Source organism: Podarcis pityusensis (assembly GCF_964106645.2).
Source record: "Podarcis pityusensis genome assembly, chromosome: 3".
Taxonomy (NCBI): Eukaryota; Metazoa; Chordata; class Lepidosauria; order Squamata; family Lacertidae; genus Podarcis; species Podarcis pityusensis.
Window position 1 is genome coordinate 15,986,595 of NC_138026.1, and position 21,737 is coordinate 16,008,331.

General features: G+C 49.5%; 1 protein-coding gene across 1 annotated transcript; it reads left to right on the plus strand.

Annotated features, from left to right (window-relative positions):
• Positions 1-1,424: 1,424 nt before the first annotated feature.
• Positions 1,425-6,278, plus strand: OTOR (otoraplin). The gene is made up of 4 exons (XM_080999426.1): positions 1,425-1,575; positions 2,305-2,444; positions 4,394-4,504; positions 5,744-6,278. Exons 1-4 carry the CDS (start codon positions 1,449-1,451, stop codon positions 5,765-5,767), a joined length of 402 nt encoding a protein of 133 aa, XP_080855552.1. The 5' UTR covers positions 1,425-1,448; the 3' UTR covers positions 5,768-6,278.
• The last annotated feature ends 15,459 nt before the right edge of the window (positions 6,279-21,737 follow it).

Below are 21,737 nucleotides of genomic sequence, written 5' to 3' on the forward strand. Positions count from 1 at the left end.
GGTAAAGGTACCCCTGACCATTAGGTCCAGTCGCAGACGACTCTGGTCTGGGGTTGTGGCACTCATCTCTCTATATAGGCCGAGGGAGCCAGCATACAGCTTCTGGGTCAGGTGGCCAGCATGACTAAGCCCCTTCTGGCGAACCAGAGCAGCGCACGGAAACACCGTTTACCTTCCCACCAGAGCGGTACATATTTATCTACTTGCACTTTTGACGTGCTTTCGAACTGCTAGGTGGGCAGGAGCTGGGACTGAACAACGGGAGCTCACCCCGTTGTGGGGATTCAAACCGCCGACCTTCTGATCAGCAAGCCCTAGGCTCTGTGGTTTAGACCACAGCGCCACCCGTGTCCCTTCTGCTTCTCAGAAGAAGGGGAATAAATTCCCACTAATTCTCCTTTCAGCCCTTATGTGCTGCCTTCCTTGCTGTTCTGGAGGGTCATGAAACCAGCCACAACAGGATGTGATAATTAGTGAGGGCCTTACAACAGAGCCTAGGACTTGCTGATCAGAAGGTCGGCGGTTCGAATCCCCGCGACGGGGTGAGCTCCCGTTGCGCGGTCCCTGCTCCTGCCAACCTAGCAGTTCGAAAGCACATCAAAGTGCAAGTAGATAAATAGGTACCACTCTGGCAGAAAGGTAAATGGCTTAGTCATGCTGGCCACATGACCCGGAAGCTGTACGCCGGCTCCCTCGGCCAATAAAGCGAGATGAGTGCCGCAACCCCAGAGTCGGTCACGACTGGACCTAATGGTCAGGGGTCCCTTTACCTTTACCTTACCATATAGTAGCTCAGTCATCTGTATTCTTGAGGTGCTTTGTGAAGCCATACATTGCTGCACACTTCAAATATAACCCTCTGAGATAGCAACCGGCTCATGTAAGGGGGATCAAAAGCAAGCATGTACATATAAACCCACAACTTGATGACTGAAATCGCATCCCACTCCTATGAGCTGCATTACTGCCACTGTGGCTCATAAGCTCCTGGTGGGGGAAGATGGCTTGTCTCTTTGCACTGGAATCGGTCTGGTTTTTGTTGGCAAAGTTCCTCTGGCACTTCCTCCCCAGCCCATGGCCAACATAGGATTCTTTGTGTTTCTGCTGCACTTTAAACCAGGCCATAAGATTGGAAACCTGTATAATTAATGGGGATCTGTTGTTTTTCATCCTTGCACAAAATCTGCTGAATGTGATGTTGAGCATGACTTAACTGCAGCAAGAGACAGGCATTTAAAAATGCCTGGCAAATAAAGCAAAAGGGTCCCCCTGAAGTTTTCCCGGCTCTTTAAAAGCGATGGAATGTTGCCCTCACAACTTCCTATTGGTCAGAGAGCTTCTCTTCCCCACCCTCCAAAATTGCATCTTAATTTTTTTTATACATATATAATAGAGAGCTGTTCCTTTTATGCAAGGCAGGGAGAGCGAGGTGCCTGGGAGGGAAGAAAATGCCCCACACTCTTGGCATGCTGATGTTTCTGCTGTTTCTTGGATTCACTTTCCCGATGATCGCGAAGGGAATTTTTATGGACAAGCTGGCAAGCAAGAAGTTGTGTGCTGATCAGGAGTGCTTATGTAAGTCACCCATTTGTGGAACTGTGTGCTGAAAATGTGAACTCTTGCATGAATGAATCCCTCTGTGGTTTGCCATATCCCAGGCATAACTTTAAATTGATGGATATATTTTTCATAAATATATATTGGTGTAGCGGTTAGAGGGTAGGACTGGGATTTGAAGACCAGAGTTCAAATTCCCACTAAGCCCCCATGTTCACTGGGTGATCTTGGGCTGGCATAGCCTTACCTGCTTTGCAGGGTGGTTGTGATGATAAAATGGGAACGGGCAAAAACATGTACAGTGGTACCTCGGATTACAGACGCTTCAGGTTACAGACTCCGCTAACCCAGAAATAGTACCTCGGGTTAAGAACTTTGCTTCAGGATGAGAACAGAAATCGTGCAGCAGCAGCGGAGCGGCAGCAGGAGGCCCCATTAGCTAAAGTGATACTTCAGGTTAAGAACAGTTTCAGGTTAAGAATGGACCTCCAGAATGAATTAAGTTCTTAACCTGAGGTACCACTGTACACCAACCTCGAGCTCCCTGGTGGAAAAGAGTGGTATATAAATGTCAAAACAAAACAAAATGTAGATAGCTTTTTCCAGACTTCCCAGGAGATGAACTGTGAATGTGGAAAGGGATGCTTCTATGATTGCCTTTGCAAAATTAATGAGGATTTCCTCTTCTTACCACCCAGCCCTTTAATTCTGTGTAAAATCTTACTGGTGTTTTTTTTCCACCCCCAGATGCCATCTCCCTGGCAAGGGCGGAAGACGATTACAACGCGCCAGACTGCCGATTCATTAACGTCAGAAAGGGGCAACTGATCTACGTTTACTCAAAGCTGGTGCAAGAAAGAGGATCTGCAGAATTCTGGGCTGGGAGTGTAAGGACCTTTCCTATGTTAAATCTTATCTTTTGTCTGCATGGCTATTTACTCTCCAGTATCCACAGTTTTTAGAGAAACCCCTGCCCCACCTCTCCTTGGACAGGGCAAGGCGATATTCTCACAAGCTCACCTGTATGTCCAGAAGCATCTGTTGCCTTCCCTTGCTCAGCACTTCATGGGGGAAGCAGGGAGGTTAAAAAACACTCACCCTTCTTAAAAGAGAGAGAGAGAGAGAATGAGATTTGTGCCAAAGTAAAAATAAGAAGGGGTGGGGGAGGTCTCTAAAGTCGAATGAAGAAATACTTACCTTATGAAAACTTCAAAAATACATTTATATGTTACATGTATGCCTCACCTTTCTTTCGTGAGAGCCAGTGTTGTGTAGTGGTTAAGAGCGGTAGACTCGTAATCTGGTGAACCAGGTTCGTGTCTCCGCTCCTCCACATGCAGCTGCTGGGTGACCTTGGGCTAGTCACACTTCTCTGAAGTGTGTATCTGAAGAAGTGTGCATGCACACGAAAGCTTATACCAAGAACTAACTTAGTTGGTCTTTAAGGTGCTACAGGAAAGAATTTTTTACTTTCTCTGAAGTCTCTCAGCCTCACTCACCTCACAGAGTGTTTGTTGTGGGGGAGGAAGGGAAAGGAGAATGTTAGCCGCTTTGAGACTCCTTCGGGTAGTGATAAAGCAGGATATCAAATCCAAACTCCTCTTCTTCTTCGTTTTGGAATTCAAAGCAAGCATACAAAGGGGGATTGGATTCACAGCTGCCTGGCATGAGAGGAAAGACATTTTCACTCTCGCAAGATGGCACTTTTGGGAATACCCCCTCTTGCTCAGCCCCCTGCCTGTATTGTCCCTTGCCCCGTTCCAAAGGCTTTCCTTAATCCTCAGGTGCAGTGTGTGTGTTTTCTGGGGAGACTGTAGTGAGGAGGGGAGAGAGTAGGGAAAATTTTGCAGGAACAGTGTTTGGCAGTGCTGCTTGGGGGGCAGTTTTCAAGCACTCGGGTATTAGCCAGGCCTGGACTTTGTCTTCAGCAAAGGTCCACCACCCCCCGCCCGCCATGCCTTCAAGCTATTCTTTGGGTCTGTGCTATGTATGTTAGACCTGCTTTTGCACAAAGCCACTAGGTTCTAGTGAAACACTGGAATATTTCCAGTATTTATTGAAATGTCCAGGGCAAGGCCAGTGTCAGTGCACATTACCATGACAGCTGAGCCTCCCTCAAAAAACTGGTTTGGCATTCAAAGTGAGACCAGTTTGATGAGTCCATAAAATGGCCTCTGCTGCTGGGCTTTTTTAAATGTTTAGTCTGAACTCTCTGGAACTGAATTCTGACACCTCTCAGGTGGATGCCATTGCCATTATAAGAGATCAAGGGAGGCGTTCTTGGTGGGCTCTGGCATCTCTTCCCCCCCCCCCCTAGAAAAATAGCGCTGTCTTGATGTATTGTCATTCTGGAGCATTGTGGGAAATTTAACCCATGGCCAGACCCAGCTAAGGAGCACTACTTCAAAATGCCTCAGCACCAGTTAAGCCACCAGGCTCCATTGTCAACAGAATGGGACCCACCAGCAAACCTCTTGCCCAGAAACCCTTTGAAATGGAGTTGGGTATTGTCCAGGGCAAACCTTTTCAAGAAATCCAGTTTAAGGAAATAAGGCTTTTAAGAATATGATTAGTCAAGTCTACAGAAGAGGAATTAAAACCTGTATGAGCTCACATTTTTCTTGGTCTCATTCTTGGAAATGCAATTGTTTATATGTGCCTTTTGGTAAACAACAACAACAACAAATCTGTTTTGTTAGTACCTTATGCTGACCGAAATAATCTCAAAGAGTGTACAGGGCGAATGGGTAGCCCATGCTTCCAACAGAGCAGCGAATTCATTTACTCTGTAGAATGGCTGCGCTTAACTCCAGGCTTGTTTGATCTAACCCGTAAGGTTTATGCAGAGCAATACGAGGACCAGATGGGCACTGTTGGATATTTCCCCAGGAATTTAGTCACAGAGCAGCACATCTATCAGGAAGCAAACGAGACAGTTTCCACGAAGGTAAGAAATGAGCGAGCTATGCAAATGTTGCTACAACAAATGCTTTGATGGTTTGTGGCCGAAGCTTCCGCGGTGGCTGAATATTGGTGACCCCATAATTGGTGACCTCATACCTTCTGCTAAGGTAACTTGAGTGAAAATCTTGCATCCTTGAAATTACCGAATGAGCCTCTGCAAGATGTTTCTTATTGATTTGGTTCTGGCCTCATGTACACTGAGAACAACACTCCTATGGGCACAAGGTATGCTCTGTGCTTGTTTGGTGAGACTGCTTCCAGTTGCTTTTTCCTGACTGCACTGGGTGTTACAGTCTCACCTTCTGAGTTATTGGTTTCCTTCACAGAGGGACATTGACTTTCCTTGTTTGTTTTTCTCCTTATTTGAGTTCTGAAAGCACTACAAGTTTCTTTCCTAAACGTAACTTTGGCTTAGTTCTCACGGAGGTGGCAAACCAGCCACCTGGGCTCTACGCAGGCACCATTCTAGAGGCCTTCTCATTGGGGAGGGCGAAGATGGAGATGTTCTTCAACTACCTTGTCTTCAGGTTTTAAGGGGGAACCCAGTTCCTGTCATGGAGAATACAGCATCAGAGGCTTTTTGTGGGGCAAAGAGGCAGGAAACGCAACAAAATCCTAAAAGCTGTCAGAACAGCCTCCATCCCTGAGGCTACTGCAGCTTGTGCTAACCAAATACAGAAGCGAGACTGGGTCTTAGTATTTCCTGAAGTGCAACATTGCTCTTGTATGCAACTTTGCAAGAAACATGGGACATTTGCTTTTCAAAAAGCCAAGTCAGAGGTGGTCCTAGAAGACACTGGGGAGTCAGCTATACAGCTGCAAATATAATGTTTTAAGTGCATTTTAAGTGTGACTCTAGATGTGTGGCACTAAATATGACACTAGATGGAGCTGATGAGCTAATGGCAAATTCCATATATATTTTATGTTTTTAAAAGAAGCATTTTCACAGTGTTTATTTATATCTGTGTAGATCCACTCTGGATTGAATCTAGTCAGTCATGCTTGGAGCTGAGCTGCTGAAGTAATGGGTAACTTAAGAACTCTTGAGTTCAGTTGGGCCTCAACAAGGAGCGTGGCTGTCTGGATCCAATGCACCATGTTTTCAAAGCAACTGATTTTCCACAACTCCCTTTGTTCAGAATTGGCTCTAATTGCTTACTGTGTTTAAAAACTATAACAGTGAACCCCAACAACAACAACAACATGTTCTCTTTCTCAGGCCATCGATTTCTTCTGTGAATAGAAGTCTGTAAAGTGGTCAACCAGGACAGTTAAAGAAAGGAACTACAGAAGCGCTGAGCAAAAGAAGACCTTCCGCCTTCCCTGTTGTAGATTCTAGGGAAAAACAGAAAGTCTCTTTTTCCTAAACACCTTTTTTCCAATAGAAAGGGAAGAAAAACACATAAATAGGACTAATACGTAATTTTGATTTACTTTGCAAGTGATTTTAACCAATGCCCCAAACTGCTATTGCCTTCTAAATGACAGTATTCTCTTTGTTACTTTTAAGAACAATAAATACTAAATATTATAGGCAGGTGCCTACTATCTGTGCTTCATCCATTTGCCTGAGCCTGTTGTTTCCTCTAATGCCGTGGTTCCCAGTGCGGGGCACATGCCCCACAGGGGGGCAATTTGATTTTTGAGGGGGGCAATTCGAGAATGAGTTATTAACAGTTGATGGCCTTTTAGGCTTCCTCCACATGAATAGGAGTTCACTTTTTGAATAATAAGAATTATATGTCATGGGGGGGGGGATATCAGGATTTTAAGTGGGGCGTGGCCCCCAAAAGGTTGTGAACCACTGCACTAATGTGTTTTGTGTTGCTAAATAAAAGTCAAAAGGGAAACATTTTATTTTGCTATGTCACAATTTGAGGTTATCAAGGATACATTGTTTAAGGGAGATGTGGGTGGCGCTGTGGTTTAAACCACAGAGCCTAGGACTTGCTGATCAGAAGGTCGGCGGTTCAAATCCCCGCGATGGGGTGAGCTCCCGTTGCTCGGTCCCTGCTCCTGCCAACCTAGCAGTTCAAAAGCACGTCAAAGTGCAAGTAGATAAATAGGTATCGCTCCAGCGGGAAGGTAAATGGCGTTTCCGTGCGCTGCTCTGGTTCACCAGAAGCGGCTTAGTCATGCTGGCCACATGACCTGGAAGCTGTACGCCGGCTCCCTTGGCCAATAAAGCGAGATGAGCGCCGCAATCCCAGAGTCGGCCACAGCTGGACCTAATGGTCAGGGGTCCCTTTACCTTTACCCTTGCTGTTTGGAAGGCAGCAGGACATACATTCATTTTTTATTCCCTCATATGCTTCTGTCTTGTGCTGACAACAGCTATGGGCTGCATTGGATTGCTTTACCTGTCAGTTTGATGGGCAAGCGAGCTCATGCATAGGTGTGTAAGGAATAAGCATGCGTAGGCCCAGATTGCGCCGTGTGAGTCTTGGATTTTGTTATACGTTTGATCCAGTTCTGATCTATTCAAGCTGCATCGTACATGCCTATGCTGTGCTCCCCAGACACAGATGTCTAGAGTGTCGATAGCAGGGCAGCAACATGTAAGTATTCAGAAGTAAAGGTAAAACAACAACAACAACAACAACAACAACAGGTAAAGGACCCCTGGACGGTTAAGTCCAGTCACAGGCGACTATGGAGTTTCTGCACTCATTTTGCTTTTCAGGCTGAGGGAACCGGCGTTTGTCCACAGACAGCTTTCCGGGTCATGCGGCCAGCATGACTAAACCGCTTCTGGTGCAACGTGACACCGTGACGGAAACCAGAGCGCATGGAAATGCTGTTTACCTTCCCGCTGCAATGGTACCTATTTATCTACTTGCATGCTTTCGAACAGCTAGGTTGGCGGGAGCTGGGACAGAGCAACGGGAGCCCACCACGTTGTGGGGATTTGAACCACCAACCTTCTGATTGGCAAGCCCAAGAGGCTCAGTGGTTTAGACCACAGCAGCACCCGCGTCCATTGCGGTTTGAATTCCTGCGACGGGATGAGGTCCCTTTGCTCTGTCCCAGCTCCTGCCAACCTAGCAGTTCGAAAGCATGCAAGTAGATTCAAACTGCAATGGACGCGGGTGGCGTTGTGGTCTAAACCACTGAGCCTCTTGGTCTTGCTGATCAGAAGGTCGGCGGTTTGAATCCCCACATTTCTAGTTCTTGTACTCCTTCCCCAAGAACTGCAGCAGCCTCTGCTTCTCTTCTGTTGGAAAACTCATTCCTCCCTTTTGCTATGTGCAACTGGCTCTACATCCTGCATTTTTCTCTGTTGCATCCTGACGAGTCATTGACCAAGGCAGGTGAGGAGTTCCCCTTTGTAGATTTCATACACGGGTCTTCAATAGGTTTATGCTGACCTCCAGTGGTTGTATTACGCTTTAGGTTTTAATTGCCTATGTATATAATTCTCTGCTTTATTCTCAACTTAGACCTCTTTTCTGTTCCTGTGTGCTGAGGATATGGCCCTTTGGTGGAGCAAGCCAACTAATGAGCTGCCATTTTTTATTTTTTGGGGGGGGTTAAATAATTGTTATTAATTTTCAATTACAAAAATCCAATATGCACAAAATTATATTAATACCAAATAACAATACTAATTCAGAAACAAATCAAATTACATAGCTAATTATAAATTTTGTATGGCTTCCCACGTGCTGTACTTCAGGGTCTGATTCCCTTTAATTCTGCCTCCTGACTATTGCTCAAACCAAATACAATCCATTCTGGATAAAATCCCTTATACCACAGCTACAGTGATTAACTTCAATTCGAATTAACATATATAGTCATTTGTAAATTCTCAAATGAAGTTTTCCTTTCTTCTTCCTGTGTGAGGTTTTAATTTCCATCCATTGCTCCTTTATTCCTTTATCAAATATTATGTCCATATTAATTATTCCTGATCTCCTTTGTTGACTCAGAGTTACTCTGGAGAAGTCTCTCTCTTTGTTTTCAACTTTTCTGATGCAGCTGTAAAATTCCACTTTCGATTTCAAACAGTCACCCAACGTCCTGCCAAAGCCCTGTCAATTTAGGTGCCACAGGAGGCATTATAAAGGGGCAGATAATATGAGTCGGTGGTGCATTTTGGATCCGAAAGCAGCTCTTGCTATTCCTCTCTGTGGGTTACTCTCAAGCAGATGGCATGGCAAGCTGCTTTAATATAAGCCACGGGGTCTATATTGTTTTGTTGCTCATGTACCAGAGAGTAGATTTTTCAAATTAAAACCCCCCAGAAAAGATAAACAACAATCCTACCCATGCCGCCGCCCCCCTGAAGCAAATCCCCACTATGTTCAGTGGTGCTTATTCCCAAATAACTCTGCTTTGGTCAGTAGCCGTAGGCTTTTTAGATCCCTGAGTATCAAAGAATCATAATGAACAAGTCTTTCATGCTCAACAATTTCTTTGAACTTCAGTATGAATATAAAAGTAACTAAGAAATCGGGGTCGAGGGACGCGGGTGGCGCTGTGGGTTAAACCACAGAGTCTAGGGCTTGCCGATCAGAAGGTCGGCGGTTCGAATCCCCGCGACGGGGTGAACTCCCGTTGCTTGGTCCCTGCTCCTGCCAACCTAGCAGTTCGAAAGGACCTCAAAGTGCAAGTAGATAAATAGGTACCACTCCAGCGGGAAGGTAAATGGCGTTTCTGTGCACTGCTCTGGTTCGCCAGAAGCAGCTTAGTCATGCTGGCCACATGACCCGGAAGCTGTATGCCAGCTACCTCGGCCAGTAAAGCAAGATGAGCGCTGCAACCCCAGTCGGCCACAACTGGAGCTAATGGCAAGGGGTCCCTTTACCTTTACCTTTTTAAGGCGTGGGGGTCATTTCTGAGGTTTGCAAAATATATGCATGGTGTGGTACAGGAGTTTTCCCCTCCCACTTATAATATTAGATCCCAGGGTCGCCCTGTCAAACTGAACGGCTGGAGATTGTAGACAGAAAACATCGTCTGAACGTGGGATTTCAGTAGGATGTTATGGGACAGGCACTGATTGGTAATGAAGCTGTGTGACCTCCCACAAACTTTTACAGGGGCAAATAATATTGAAATCAGGATTGTGCATGTGACTACAGTGGTATCTCGGGATGCGAACGGGATCCGTTCCGGAGCCCCGTTCGCATCCCAAATGGAACACAAGACGCGATGGCGCATCTGCCCATGAGCGGGTTGCGTTTTGCAGCTACCGCGCAGGCGCGTGACGTCATTTTGAGTGTCTGCGCATGCGCGAGTGGCGAAACCCAGAAGTAACATGCTCCGTGACATCCGGGTTGCAGCAGAGCGCAACTCGAACGCGCTCAACCTGAAGCGCATTCAACTCGAGGTATGACTGTATCCCGATAGCATCATGAGTCCAAATCTCGTTCTCTCCTTCTCCCTCTCCCCCACCCACCCGAGCAATACTACTTCACAAGGCTGACGTAACATGTGCTTTCCATTTATTCCACGTTTTTAAAAGAAAGAGAGCATGCTCATGTTCTCTTTAATTTTTCTAAAGAATATTTTTATTGGTTTTCTATGCAAACAGAGAAAAATATGCAGATAGAGAAAAGAAAGAGTAATACAATCTCTTCAAGTAAGCGCACCATAGGCCTCTTTCTGGATCAGATTATTCTCCAACTATTCCAGCATTCTTTGCAAGAAACGCAGTAACCCAACAGCTGTCACAAAAGCCACTTAGAGCTGCCCAGAGGCCTCCTGGTCGGCTGCAATATTGTCATTTGCTCTCCCCTGCATTGCGCAGGGATATGTGATCCAGTAAGGCAGAGATTAATGCAGCACTAAAAACTGCCAGGGTTTCCAGATAGACTGTATTGTTACATTCACACCTACTTGGTTACCATCAGGACTGGGCACAGCTCTGTCACGTGCGATAATGATTATGGAAAACAACCACTGTTTTAGACTTAGGTTGGCTTCATGCATACTTTCACCTCTAGAGGTCCTCCTAGCTTTATTTCAGTCAAAAAGCTACAAAACAGAACGGCAGGGTTTTTAAAGAAAAAGAAACAAATATGAGGCCTGGTGAGGGTTTATGGGCGTCTTAATGCTGTGGGTTCTCTGTCTTTCCAGTAAGGTACATTCTCCTTCCCCCAGCAATTCTGCCACACACCCCATGCTGCCATGGTGCTTATGTTTCGCATGGAAAATAAGACCAAGATACCACAAAGGATGCTGTCACTAGGTGCTGTTGTTTTGACCTAAAACCATCATTTAGCTGAGGAGCAACACTAAAGGGCAGAAGAACATGGTCAGTGGGAACAGAGTGCTTGTCCGTCAGGAGCTTGATGATAAGGGAGCGGATGGCTCTGTGGTCTAAACCACCGAGCCACTTGGGCTTGCCTATAGGAAGGTCAGTAATTCGAATCCGTGTGATGGGGTGAGCTCCCGTTGCTCTGGCCCAGCTCCTGCCAACCTAGCAGTTCAAAAGCATGCCAGTGCAAGTAGATAAACAGGTACCACTGCAGCAGGAAGGTGAACAGCATTTCCATGCGTTCTGGTTTCTGTCGAGGCGTTCTGTTGGCCAGAAGTGACCACATGCTGGCCACATGACCCGGAAAGATGTCTGTGGACAAACACCGCCTCCCTTGGCCTGAAAGCGAGATGAGTGCTGCACCCCATAGTCAAGTTTGACTGGACTTAACTGTCCAGCGGTCCTTTACCTTTTCTTTTTACCTTTGATGATATTTGTCCTATTTAGTTTAGGGTTGCCATACGTCTGGGTTTCCCCAGGCATGCTCTCTTTCTTGGGGCCAGCATGCCCATCCAGGTGGATTTTTGCATTTGATGTGAAGTGTCTGGGGTTGGGGTTTTTTATTTTATTTATTTATTTTGGAGCGAATGCTAGGCCTTGCACAGTTTCTGGTGTGACCTAGTGTGATCTTCCTGGGGCTGTTCATTCTCACATCGTCTGGAGAGATGCAGAATCTCCTGAGCAGGAGGCCAAAGACAGCAAAGAGAGGAGAGGGAAGGAGGGCGAGCAGGTGGGCAAGGAAGGGGTCAGAGGCAGGGGGGTGGAGAGCAATGGAGATGTGGGAGGCTGCCCCCGAATGTGTCTGGGTTTTTGCTCTTTGGAATATGGCAACCTGAAAGGTAAAGGTAAAGGGACCCCTGACCATTAGGTCCAGTCGTGGCCGACTCTGGGGTTGCGGTGCTCATCTCGCTTTATTGGCCGAGGGAGCCGGCGTACAGCTTCCGGGTCATGTGGCCAGCATGACTAAGCTGCTTCTGGCGAACCAGAGCAGTGCACGGAAATGCCGTTTACCTTCCCGTTGGAGCGGTATCTATTTATCTGCTTGCACTTTGACGTCCTTTCAAACTACTAGGTTGGCAGGAGCAGGGACCAAGCAACGGGAGCTCACCCCGTGGCGGGGATTCAAACCGCCGACCTTCTGATCGGAAAGTCCTAGGCTCAGTGGTTTAACCCACAGCGCCACCTGCGTCCCAAATGGCAACCCTAGTTCATGGCAAAATGGGCAAAACCAAAGCAAGCAGATAACTCCCCAAGGACCTATTGTTCTAAAACTTAGCCGACACGTTCCCATGTTCCTGGTGAGTTTGGCTAGCCTTCAAGTCAGTGGCCGCTTATATGCAACTGAAAAAGAAGAAGTGGAAACACGATGCCAGAAAGAGGTTTGCGTACAATTTGCACGTGCTGATCTGCATGTGTAGATGAAAAATCAGAAAGTATAGGTATAATCTAAGCAGACATGCCACGCAGCTCTCATCATGATGGGGAAAACGCTGACCAGATGAGCCATGCACCTGATCAGGCTACTTTCTAACTGCTGACTTTTCATGAGTGTGTTCAAAGCCCCAGACTTTTCTTCTTAGTGTTCTTTTTCTTTAATCAGACAGCCCTTCAAATACAGGACTGTGTTTTGTAAAGTAGGACACATGGCCACCTAAGATTTGTTAGAAATGTAAGGTTATTCCCCTATGTCAAAGCTGAGGTCCAAGCAACACAGGCCATAGGATTTTTTGTTTTGGATGCATACAATTCAAATCGTAATATGATAACATACCATATAAGAAACAAAAGAAGCTATAGAAATGCAATTAGAAATCAACTTGTCCATTTAACGTGGGAATGCTACAGACCACGTGAATGAAGGGTATGCATGGACCACAGTTTCGGAGCTCCTGATGTATATTCAACCTTACTAAAGAGATAGTAAAGGTGAAGGGACCCCTGACCATTAGGTCCAGTCGTGACTGACTCTGGGGTTGCGGCGCTCATCTCGCTTTACTGGCTGAGGGCGCCAGCGTACAGCTTCCGGGTCATGTGGCCAGCATGACTAAGCTGCTTCTGGCGAACCAGAGCAGCGCACGGAAATGCCGTTTACCTTCCCACTGGAGCGGGACCTATTTACCTACTTGCACTTTGACGTGCTTTCGAACTGCTAGGTTGGCAGGAGCAGGGACCGAGCAATGGGAGCTCACCCATTCGCGGGGACTCAAACCGCCGGCCTTCTGATCAGCAAGTCCTAGGCTCTGTGGTTTTAACCCACACCGCCACCCACGTCCCTTCTAAAGAGATAGCAGTTCTAAAATAAAGATTTGGCACTGATAGTAGTGAGGATCACAGTCTTTTCAGCTGCATACTAATAGTTCAGATGTTGGAAAGAGTTTCTTTATGTTTAGCTTTTTTTATCGCTGACCTGATTTCTTCCACTTTCTTCTAGATTTCCTCTGCTGGCCTCAGCTGCTTCCTCTGGCAAGACTGGTTGCTTTACTTTTTGGAAATGCCTCTTGGCATTCAGTTCTCACTTGCCATGTGCTCACTGTCATCTTATTAAGGCTAACCTAATCTTTTGGATTCCCTTGAGATATTTCATTAGAAGTAACTCAGGGCAGCTTATTCCATCTGGTCTGTTCAAAATAACCAATCCTTTGACACAGGCCCATCAGATCCAATTACTCATAAAGGAAAGAACTGTTGCAGGACCCTGTGCGATAGGATGAGATGAGTAAACCTGGCACAACTTTCTTTGTATAGTCCTTATTGGGAATGTGTTCCATTTGAGGATAAACACACAAGACTGGCTCTTTCTAGATTCAGCTTGGTACAAGGGAGTTGGGGCAACTGGTATTCTCAAACTTGCAAAGCAATCGACAGGAACATAGGAAGCTACCTTATACTGAATCAGACCCCTGGTCCATCCAGGTAAGTATTGTCTACACTGGAAAGCAGCAGTTCTCCAGGGTTTCGTGCTGGTGTCTCTCATCCCTACCTGCAGATGCCCAGGATTGAACCTGTGACCTTCTGTATCTAAAGCAGATACTGAGACATACCCAGATAGTGCAGAATTCAGTGGCCAGGTTGCTCACCAGAGCAAGACGGTTTGAGCATATTACACCGATCCTGGTTCGACTGCACTGGCTACCAATGAGTTTATTAGGTACTTAAAGGTAAAGGGACCCCTGACCATTAGGTCCAGTTGTGACCGACTCTGGGGTTGCAGTGCTCATCTTGCTTTATTGGCCGAGGGAGCCAGCGTACAGCTTCCGGGTCATGTGGCCAGCATGACTAAGCCACTTCTGGCGAACCAGAGCAGCACATGGAAACGCTGTTTACCTTCCCGCCGGAGCGGTACCTATTTACCTACTTGCACTGGTGTGCTTTCGAATTGCTAGGTGGGCAGGAGCTGGGACTGAGCAACGGGAGCTCACCCCGTTGCGGGGATTCGAACCACCAACCTTCTGATTGGCAAGTCCTAGGCTCTGTGGTTTAACCCACAGCGCCACCCGTGCCCTATTAGGTACTTACTTTGTTGCAAAGCCAACACACTCAGGGTGTCCCTGGAAAAGTGCTGTTGTAGATGTGTCCACTAAACTGAACTTTGCTTCCAGGAATTGGTTTACTAATACCTGGCTGGTATTGTTTGCAGCTTGCCTATAAAACATGGGGGAGGGTGCTACAGGCTCCAGTATTGTCAAGATTCATTTCAGACAATTCACAATGGATGTATCTGACTTCTAAATTTGTGTGGGCAGAGGGATACTTTCCACCGAGTACTGATATGTGCTGACAGACTGCGCACTGTTGAGCAAACAGGCTTGACAATTAAAATGTGCTTCTTTGACGTGGTTGGAGAAAGATGCTCTGCATCACCTTCAGGCCTCGGGGGCAAGATGGAACTTAGGTACACATATTGCAAGCAGTTGCATTATTTTTCTTTCCCATAATGGTTCGAAGGGCTTTGTTGCAGATGCTATAGCAAAGAATAGCAAAGGTGAAGATGGCCATGTGTGCGTGTGTGCAGACGCATGCGTGTATTTAATAATAAAAATAAATAATAATAAATTTTTGTTTATATTCCGCCCTCCCCAGCCGAAGCCGGGCTCAGAGCAGCTAACAGCAGTAAAATGATACAATATTCTAAAATCATTTCATTATAAAATCAGTTCAAATCAAATTAATGGCAACCATTGGGCTAGTGTTCTGTGAAGAATTGCCAAAGGAGGGGTTCAGACTGTGCCTTGGCCAAAGGCCTGGTGCAACAGCTCTGTCTTGCAGGCCCTGAAGAAAGATGTCAAGTCCCGCAGGGCCCTAATCTCTTGTGACAGAGCGTTCCACCAGATTGGAGCCACAGCCGAAAAAGTCCTGGCTCTAGTTGAGGCCAGCCTAACCTCTCTGTGGCCTGGGACCTCCAAGATGTTTTTGTTTGAAGACCATAAGATCCTCCATGGGAGGACATTTAACCCTTTCCTTGTCATAAAGGTAAAGGGACCCCTGACCATTAGGTCCAGTCGTGGCCGACTCTGTGGTTGCAGTGCATATCTTGCTTTATTGGCCGAGAGAGCGGGCGTACAGCTTCCTGGTCATGTGGCCAGCATGACTAAGCCACTCCTGGCAAACCAGAGCAGCGCACAGAAACACTGTTTACCTTCCCACCAGAGCGGTACCTATTTATCTACTTGCACTTTTGATGTGCTTTCGAACTGCTAGGTTGGCAGGAGCAGGGACTGAGCAATGGGAGCTCACCCTGTCGCGGGGTTTCGAACCGCCGACCTTCTGATCGGCAAGTCCTAGGCTTTGTGGTTTAACCCACAGCACCACCTGCGCCCCGCGTTCCTTGTCATACATGTGTCTATTTAACCCAAGGCTGTTTTCTGTCAACAAGTTCTCAAGTCCCCTTAACTCTTTGCACGTCATTGCACCAGTGGCAGATTTGGCGCTCTTAAATTTCAGTGGCGCCCCATGTGATGCTAAAAATTGATGCCCCCTGCCTCTCACACCCTGTTCCACAGCATTGTTGTGGCGCCCCCTGCAGACTGGTGCCCAGTGCGGAGGCAGTGGTTGTGCTACCCTAAAACCACCTCGGACTCCACAAGTGGCTGTGTAAAGCACAGGATATTTGCAAGGATGGCAAAAGAAACATATCCTGGTGTACCCTAGTTGCCATTCCTGAGAGGAGTTGAATTCACTCTCCTTGTCTGGGGAGGAGCAAGAGCTCCTTGATGGGTGCAAATGCCTTATTGCCTTGCACACAGCCACCATAGGCATGCACCTCTATTTCTAACATCATCGTCATATATATATATATATATATATTGTCAGAGTTGCTTCCAGATCCTAGCTCACAGAGGATCACGCTAGCCAGCGATCATTAAATAAAAGTCTTTATTGAGTTACAGTTTCCATTCTCAAGCTGCTGCGTGCAACCCTACGTCTAATGGTTAGATCGGCGAAGCTCCATCTGAGTCTCCGCCCCTTGTACACCAACTTAATATCCTAGCCCTGCTCCACCTTTTCCGCCTGACTGTTCTTCTCTGGGTCCCTCTGCCCCCCGGGGTCTCTTCCTTCCGGGATTCCTCTGACGCTGACGCTGACCCCCCTGACTCTTCTCCCTCCTTTCGGCGGGCTTTAGGACCTGGCTCCCTTTCCGGGCTGCCTACTGCGCCACCTTCCTGTGCATTTGAACTTGGCGCGCGCGCCCAACCTTCCACCTTCCGTCTGACCGTTTCTTCGCTCCCCGATGGAGGTGTGGCCACTCCTGACTCGTGCCCTCCCCCCTGTTGTGAGCTGCCAGCGCTTGATCCCTGGCGCCCTTCCTCTTCCCTGCTCTCTGGCGGTGACGCTGGTCCCGATTTCCAACTGCTCCCCTCTGAGTCCCCTCTGGCTCTATCTTCCTGGGGTGTCCCCCTAGGCTCCCCCCTTGCCCTGGCCACTGGTGCTCCTTTCTGTGAATCTTCTGATTCACTGGAAAGACTCGGAGATCTCGGGTCGTCGTCATCACTCATCTTTTCTTCTGCCTCCTCCCCCTCGCTCTCTGTTTCCTCCCTTGCCCTTGCCTCTGCTCCTGAACCCCTGACATCCATCCCCCCCTCGAAGCCCCCTCTTCCCCCCTCCCCTCCTTCCGGTGCGGGATCTGGGTGCTGCCGTGTCAGGGGGACGAATGTCGGATACAGTTCGCTTCCCGTGGCGGGCCGCCATCTGAAGTCTTCCGGTTCTTCCTCCCTGCTCTCGTTGACGACGGTCACCTCCGCTTCCATCTCTGTGCCGCCGTGCTCGAAACCCGGGTCGTCCCCGAAAACGTCCATGTCCGTCTCTCCCTCGTTGCCTTCTGGAGACGTTGCTCGTCCTGGACCCTCCAGCCACCTTCTGCGGAACTGCTCCTCTGGTCGATCATCCCACCAATACGAGGGTTCTGAAGCAGATCCCGAGGGTGACCCCTCCGGGGAACGGGCGTCTCGTGTCGGTTCCTCGTCCGAGTCGAACCCCCGGAACGTGCTGGCTGAAAGCGTGGGCGTGAAAAGCCAGTCGTCGAAAAAGTCTGCTGGCATTGGCCTATGTGGGAAGAGGGCATGAAACTCTTCTTTGAGCAGAGGTTCGTCTAAAGCGTAGCCTGGCACCCAGCTGTTGGCACTGGCCGGGGTGCCCTCCTTGGCGAGAAGGTATTCTACCCCCTCTTCCCCCCATCTGGAGTCCAAAATCTCCGTGACTTCGTTGATGCGCTCCTCCTGTGCCACTCCCCCTTGCCCGGTTCTCTCTCGGAGCGGACCCGGTGCTGTTCCTGGTTCCTGAAACCTGTGAGGTGCCTTGTAGGGAGTGAGCACCGATCTGTGGAACACCGGATGCATTCTGGAACCCTCTGGAAGAGCCAGCCTGAAAGCCACCGGGCTGACCTGTTCTTCGACTTGGTAGGGCCCCAGTTGTTTATGCCCTAGTTTCTTCTTCGCCAACGACCTGGCCGGCACTGCGTGGGCTGCTAACCAGACCCAGTCTCCCACATGGATCTCTTCGCCAACCCTTCTGTGTTTGTCCGCTTGTACCTTGTATGCGTGTTTAGCCAGCTCCAGGTGCCGCCGCAGCTGATCGTGGACCTCCTGCAACTCCGACGCGAATGCATCTGCTGTCTGCGGCTCCCCCTCCCCCATTCTTTCCAGTCCCGGGAAGGTTCTGGGGTGCCTCCCGTTGTTGGCGAAGAACGGCGTGACCCCCGTGGACACGTGCTTCGTGTTGTTGTAGGCGAACTCGGCGAGAGGCAGGTAATCCACCCACGTCGCAGGCTGTTGATTCGCATAACATCTCAGGTACTGCTGCATGATGGCATTGACCCGCTCCGCTTGCCCGTTGGTCTGCGGGTGTCTAGCCGACGCCAGGTTGATCTTGACGTTCAGGAAGCTCATCAGCCTCTGCCAGAAGTTCGAGATGAACTGTCGCCCTCGGTCGGACAGAATAGACCGCGGCAGACCGTGAACCTTGAACACGTGGTCTATGAACAGTTTGGCGGTTTGTTCCGCCGTGGCCACCTTCGCACACGGAATGAAATGTGCCATCTTGGAGAACAAGTCCACCACCACCAGCACAGCCGTCTTGCCCCTCGAGCTGGGCAGATCCGTGACAAAGTCCAGGGCCACTCTCTCCCATGGTTTGAACGGAGTTTGCAGCGGTTCCAGCAGTCCGGCCGGCGGTCTGTGCACTGGTTTGGCCCTCTGGCAGGTGTCACACCTCGCCACGTAGTCCGCGACTTCCCCTCTCATTCCGGGCCACCAGAAGTCTCTGGCTACTAATTCCACCGTCTTCTCCTTGCCAAAGTGCCCAGCAGTGGGCGCGTCGTGCAGCTGCTGCAGTACCTTGGCGCGAAGTTCGTCTCCCGGCACGTAGATGGCCCCTTTACGGATGAGCAAACCATCTCGCAGCTGGAACTCGTCGGTCGCTGCCGTGCCCCTGTGCACCTCTGCCATCTTTGCTTGCGCGAAGGAGTCATCCTGCAACGCTCGTCGCACCGCATCCAGGTCAACTGTTGCCGCCGCGCACGCCCACACTGTCGGTGCGAAGATGTGCATGGCGGCCGCTGGCGTTGCCTCCTCCAGATACTGTGGCTTACGGGAGAGAGCATCCGCCATGATGTTGGTGTCCCCCGGGACATACTCTATTCGGAAGTCGAAATTCGCAAAGAACTCAGCCCAACGTATCTGCCTCTGGTTCAGGAACTGTGCCGTGCGCCAGTGCTCTAGATTCTTGTGGTCCGTGCAGACCTGCACCGTGTGCTTGGCGCCGATCAGGAAGTGCCTCCACGCTTTGAACGCTGCATGAATGGCCAGCAACTCCCTGTCCCAGATGGTGTAGTTCTGTTCGGACTTGCTGAGCTTCCTTGAGTAAAACGCTCCCGGCCTCCAAACCCCCTGCGGGTCTTTCTGCAGCAGGACTGCTCCCACGGCTCTGTCCGAAGCGTCTGTCTCCACCCTCATCGGCCTGCTGGGGTTGACATGAAGCAGCTGCTCTTCTGACGCGAAGAGACGCTTGAGTGCCTGAAAGGACTGCTCCGCCTGCTCTGTCCAGATGAACTTCTTTTTCTTGGAGCTGAGCGTGTCCGTGATGGCCGCTGTCTGCATCGCAAAGCCTTTGATAAACTTGCGATAGAAGTTCGCGAAGCCGACAAACCGTTGGACCTCCTTCCGGTTGCGTGGGCTTTTCCAATCCAACACTGCTCGGACCTTGGCGCTGTCCATGGCGAGCCCTTTATCAGACAACTTGTAGCCCAGGAAATCCACCTCCGTCACGTCGAATTGGCACTTCTCCAGCTTGGCGTAAAGCCTATGTTGCTGTAGCCTGCTCAGCACTTCCTTGACGTGTCTGTCATGCTCCTGCTGCGATTCCGAAAAGATCAGGATGTCATCCAAGAAACAGACGCACGTCTTGTAGAGGAGCCCCGCCAACACGTGATGCATGAAAGCTTGAAAAACGTGGGAGCCATTTTGCAATCCAAAAGGCATAACTCTATATTCGTAGGTGCCCAGGGGCGTGAACATGGCTGTCTTCCACTCATCTCCTTCCCGCATGCGAATGAGGTTGTATGCCCCTCGCAGGTCCAACTTGGTGAACACTCTGCCCTTCCGTACCTTTGCGAGGAGGTCGTCGATTCGGGGCATGGGGAAGTCCGATGGCTTGGTCACACTGTTCAAGATGCGATAGTCCACTACAAGTCTTTTTTTGGGGCGTGTCCCGCTTCTTAACAAAGAATACCGGACTGCCCCCCGCTGCCTTGGACTCTCGGATGAAACCGCGCTCCAAATTATGATCTATGAACTCTTTGAGTTCCTGCAGTTCGTCCTCAGACATGGAATACAGCTTCCCTTTGGGCAGCGCCGCCCCCGGCAGCAGGTCAATTTTGCAGTCATATGGTCTGTGGGGGGGGTAGCCTGTCTGCCTCCTTCTCGCAGAAAACCTCCAAAAATTCTGCGTACTTGTGGGGAACCGCTTGCAGCGTGCCTAGCTGCAGCTGTGACTCCTTTTCCTCTCCTTCCTGCCTGGGCACGATGCAGTGTTCAGCGCAAAAGGAAGAGCCGAAGGTCAGCTGCCTCTGGTACCAAGCCAGCGTCGGGCTGTGCTTGTCCAGCCAACTCATGCCCAATACAATGGGCGTGTCCGATAGTTGAGTGACATTGAAGCTGATGATTTCCCTGTGATTCCCAAGTCGCATCACCATTGGTGGCGTCTGCTTCACCACTTGCCCCCCTAGCAGCTCCCTGCCATCCACCGTGACAACCTGCAGGGGCAGCGTGGCAGGCAGCAACTGTATAGCGTGCCGGTCGACAAAGTCCTGCCCTATAAAGTCCGCATTGCTTCCGGAGTCAATGGTGATTGGCACGTCCATGGTGATTCCATTGGGCAGCTGGAGCGACGCGGTGAGCCTCACTACTGGTTTGGGCGGGAGGGGGTCCATGGGCTGTAAAATCTCTGGGGACTGCTTCACTGACACGTCTGGCTGGGCCCCAGTGCCTCTTTCTCCAGCCAGACTCCGTCGTTTCCCTGCTGTGGTTGTCCTTGCTGCGTTGCTGCAGTTACCATTGCTGAGGCTGCAGTGTGCTTGTGGAGCCTCTGGGGACACTCTTTCGCCATATGCTGTGGATCATCGCAGATGTAACACTTCCTGTTCCCTCTAGGAGGCTTCGCTTTCACTGCTGCCGGTGCTAGGGCTCTGGCTGCTGACTGAGCCCTTGCACCTCCAACCTCCATAGGTTCCGCTCCTCCTCCTGGCGGAGGCGTGGATTGCGCACGCGCTGCTTCTCTGGGAAGGAAGGAGGAGCCCCTGGCTGGTTCGCGCCCTCCACGCCCTTCGCCACTGCTCCACGGACGTTCTTCCAGCCGCACCCCCACCGCCAGCGCCCTCTGAACGATCTCCTGCGTGGTCCGGGGTCTCTCCCCCCTCGCAATTTCATCTTTAACCGAGCCGTGCAATCCCTCCCAAAACAGGTCTCTTACAGGAGCCGAATCTCTGTCCCATTCCAGAGCACTGACCAAAGCGAAAAAGCGGGCATGGTACTGCCTTACGCTGGCCCTCCCTTGCTTCAGTCCATGTATCTGCTGCCGAGCAAGATCCACGTCAATGCTTGATAAAAAGCACCCATCCATCGCTTTAATAAAGGCATCCGCATTTTGGAGCGCCGGATCCTTATCTCTCCACAAATTGCGCAGCCATGCTTTAGCATCTCCATGCAAATGGGACATGATGAATCCCACCTTCTCTTGCTCATCTCTAAAGTCTTTGTTCAGCAGTTGCAGTGCACACATTACATCTGCTCTAAAGTTGGGGTACTGTTGCAAATTCCCATCGAAGTGAGAGACCAGACCGCCTGTTCGTCTCCCCAACCCAATCCCCTCCGGTTTGGGTGTCAGTTGCCCTTGCTTCGTAAGCACTTCCAACCTGACCTGGAGATCCCTGTAGGCGGCAGCTGCGTCCTCCTCTCTC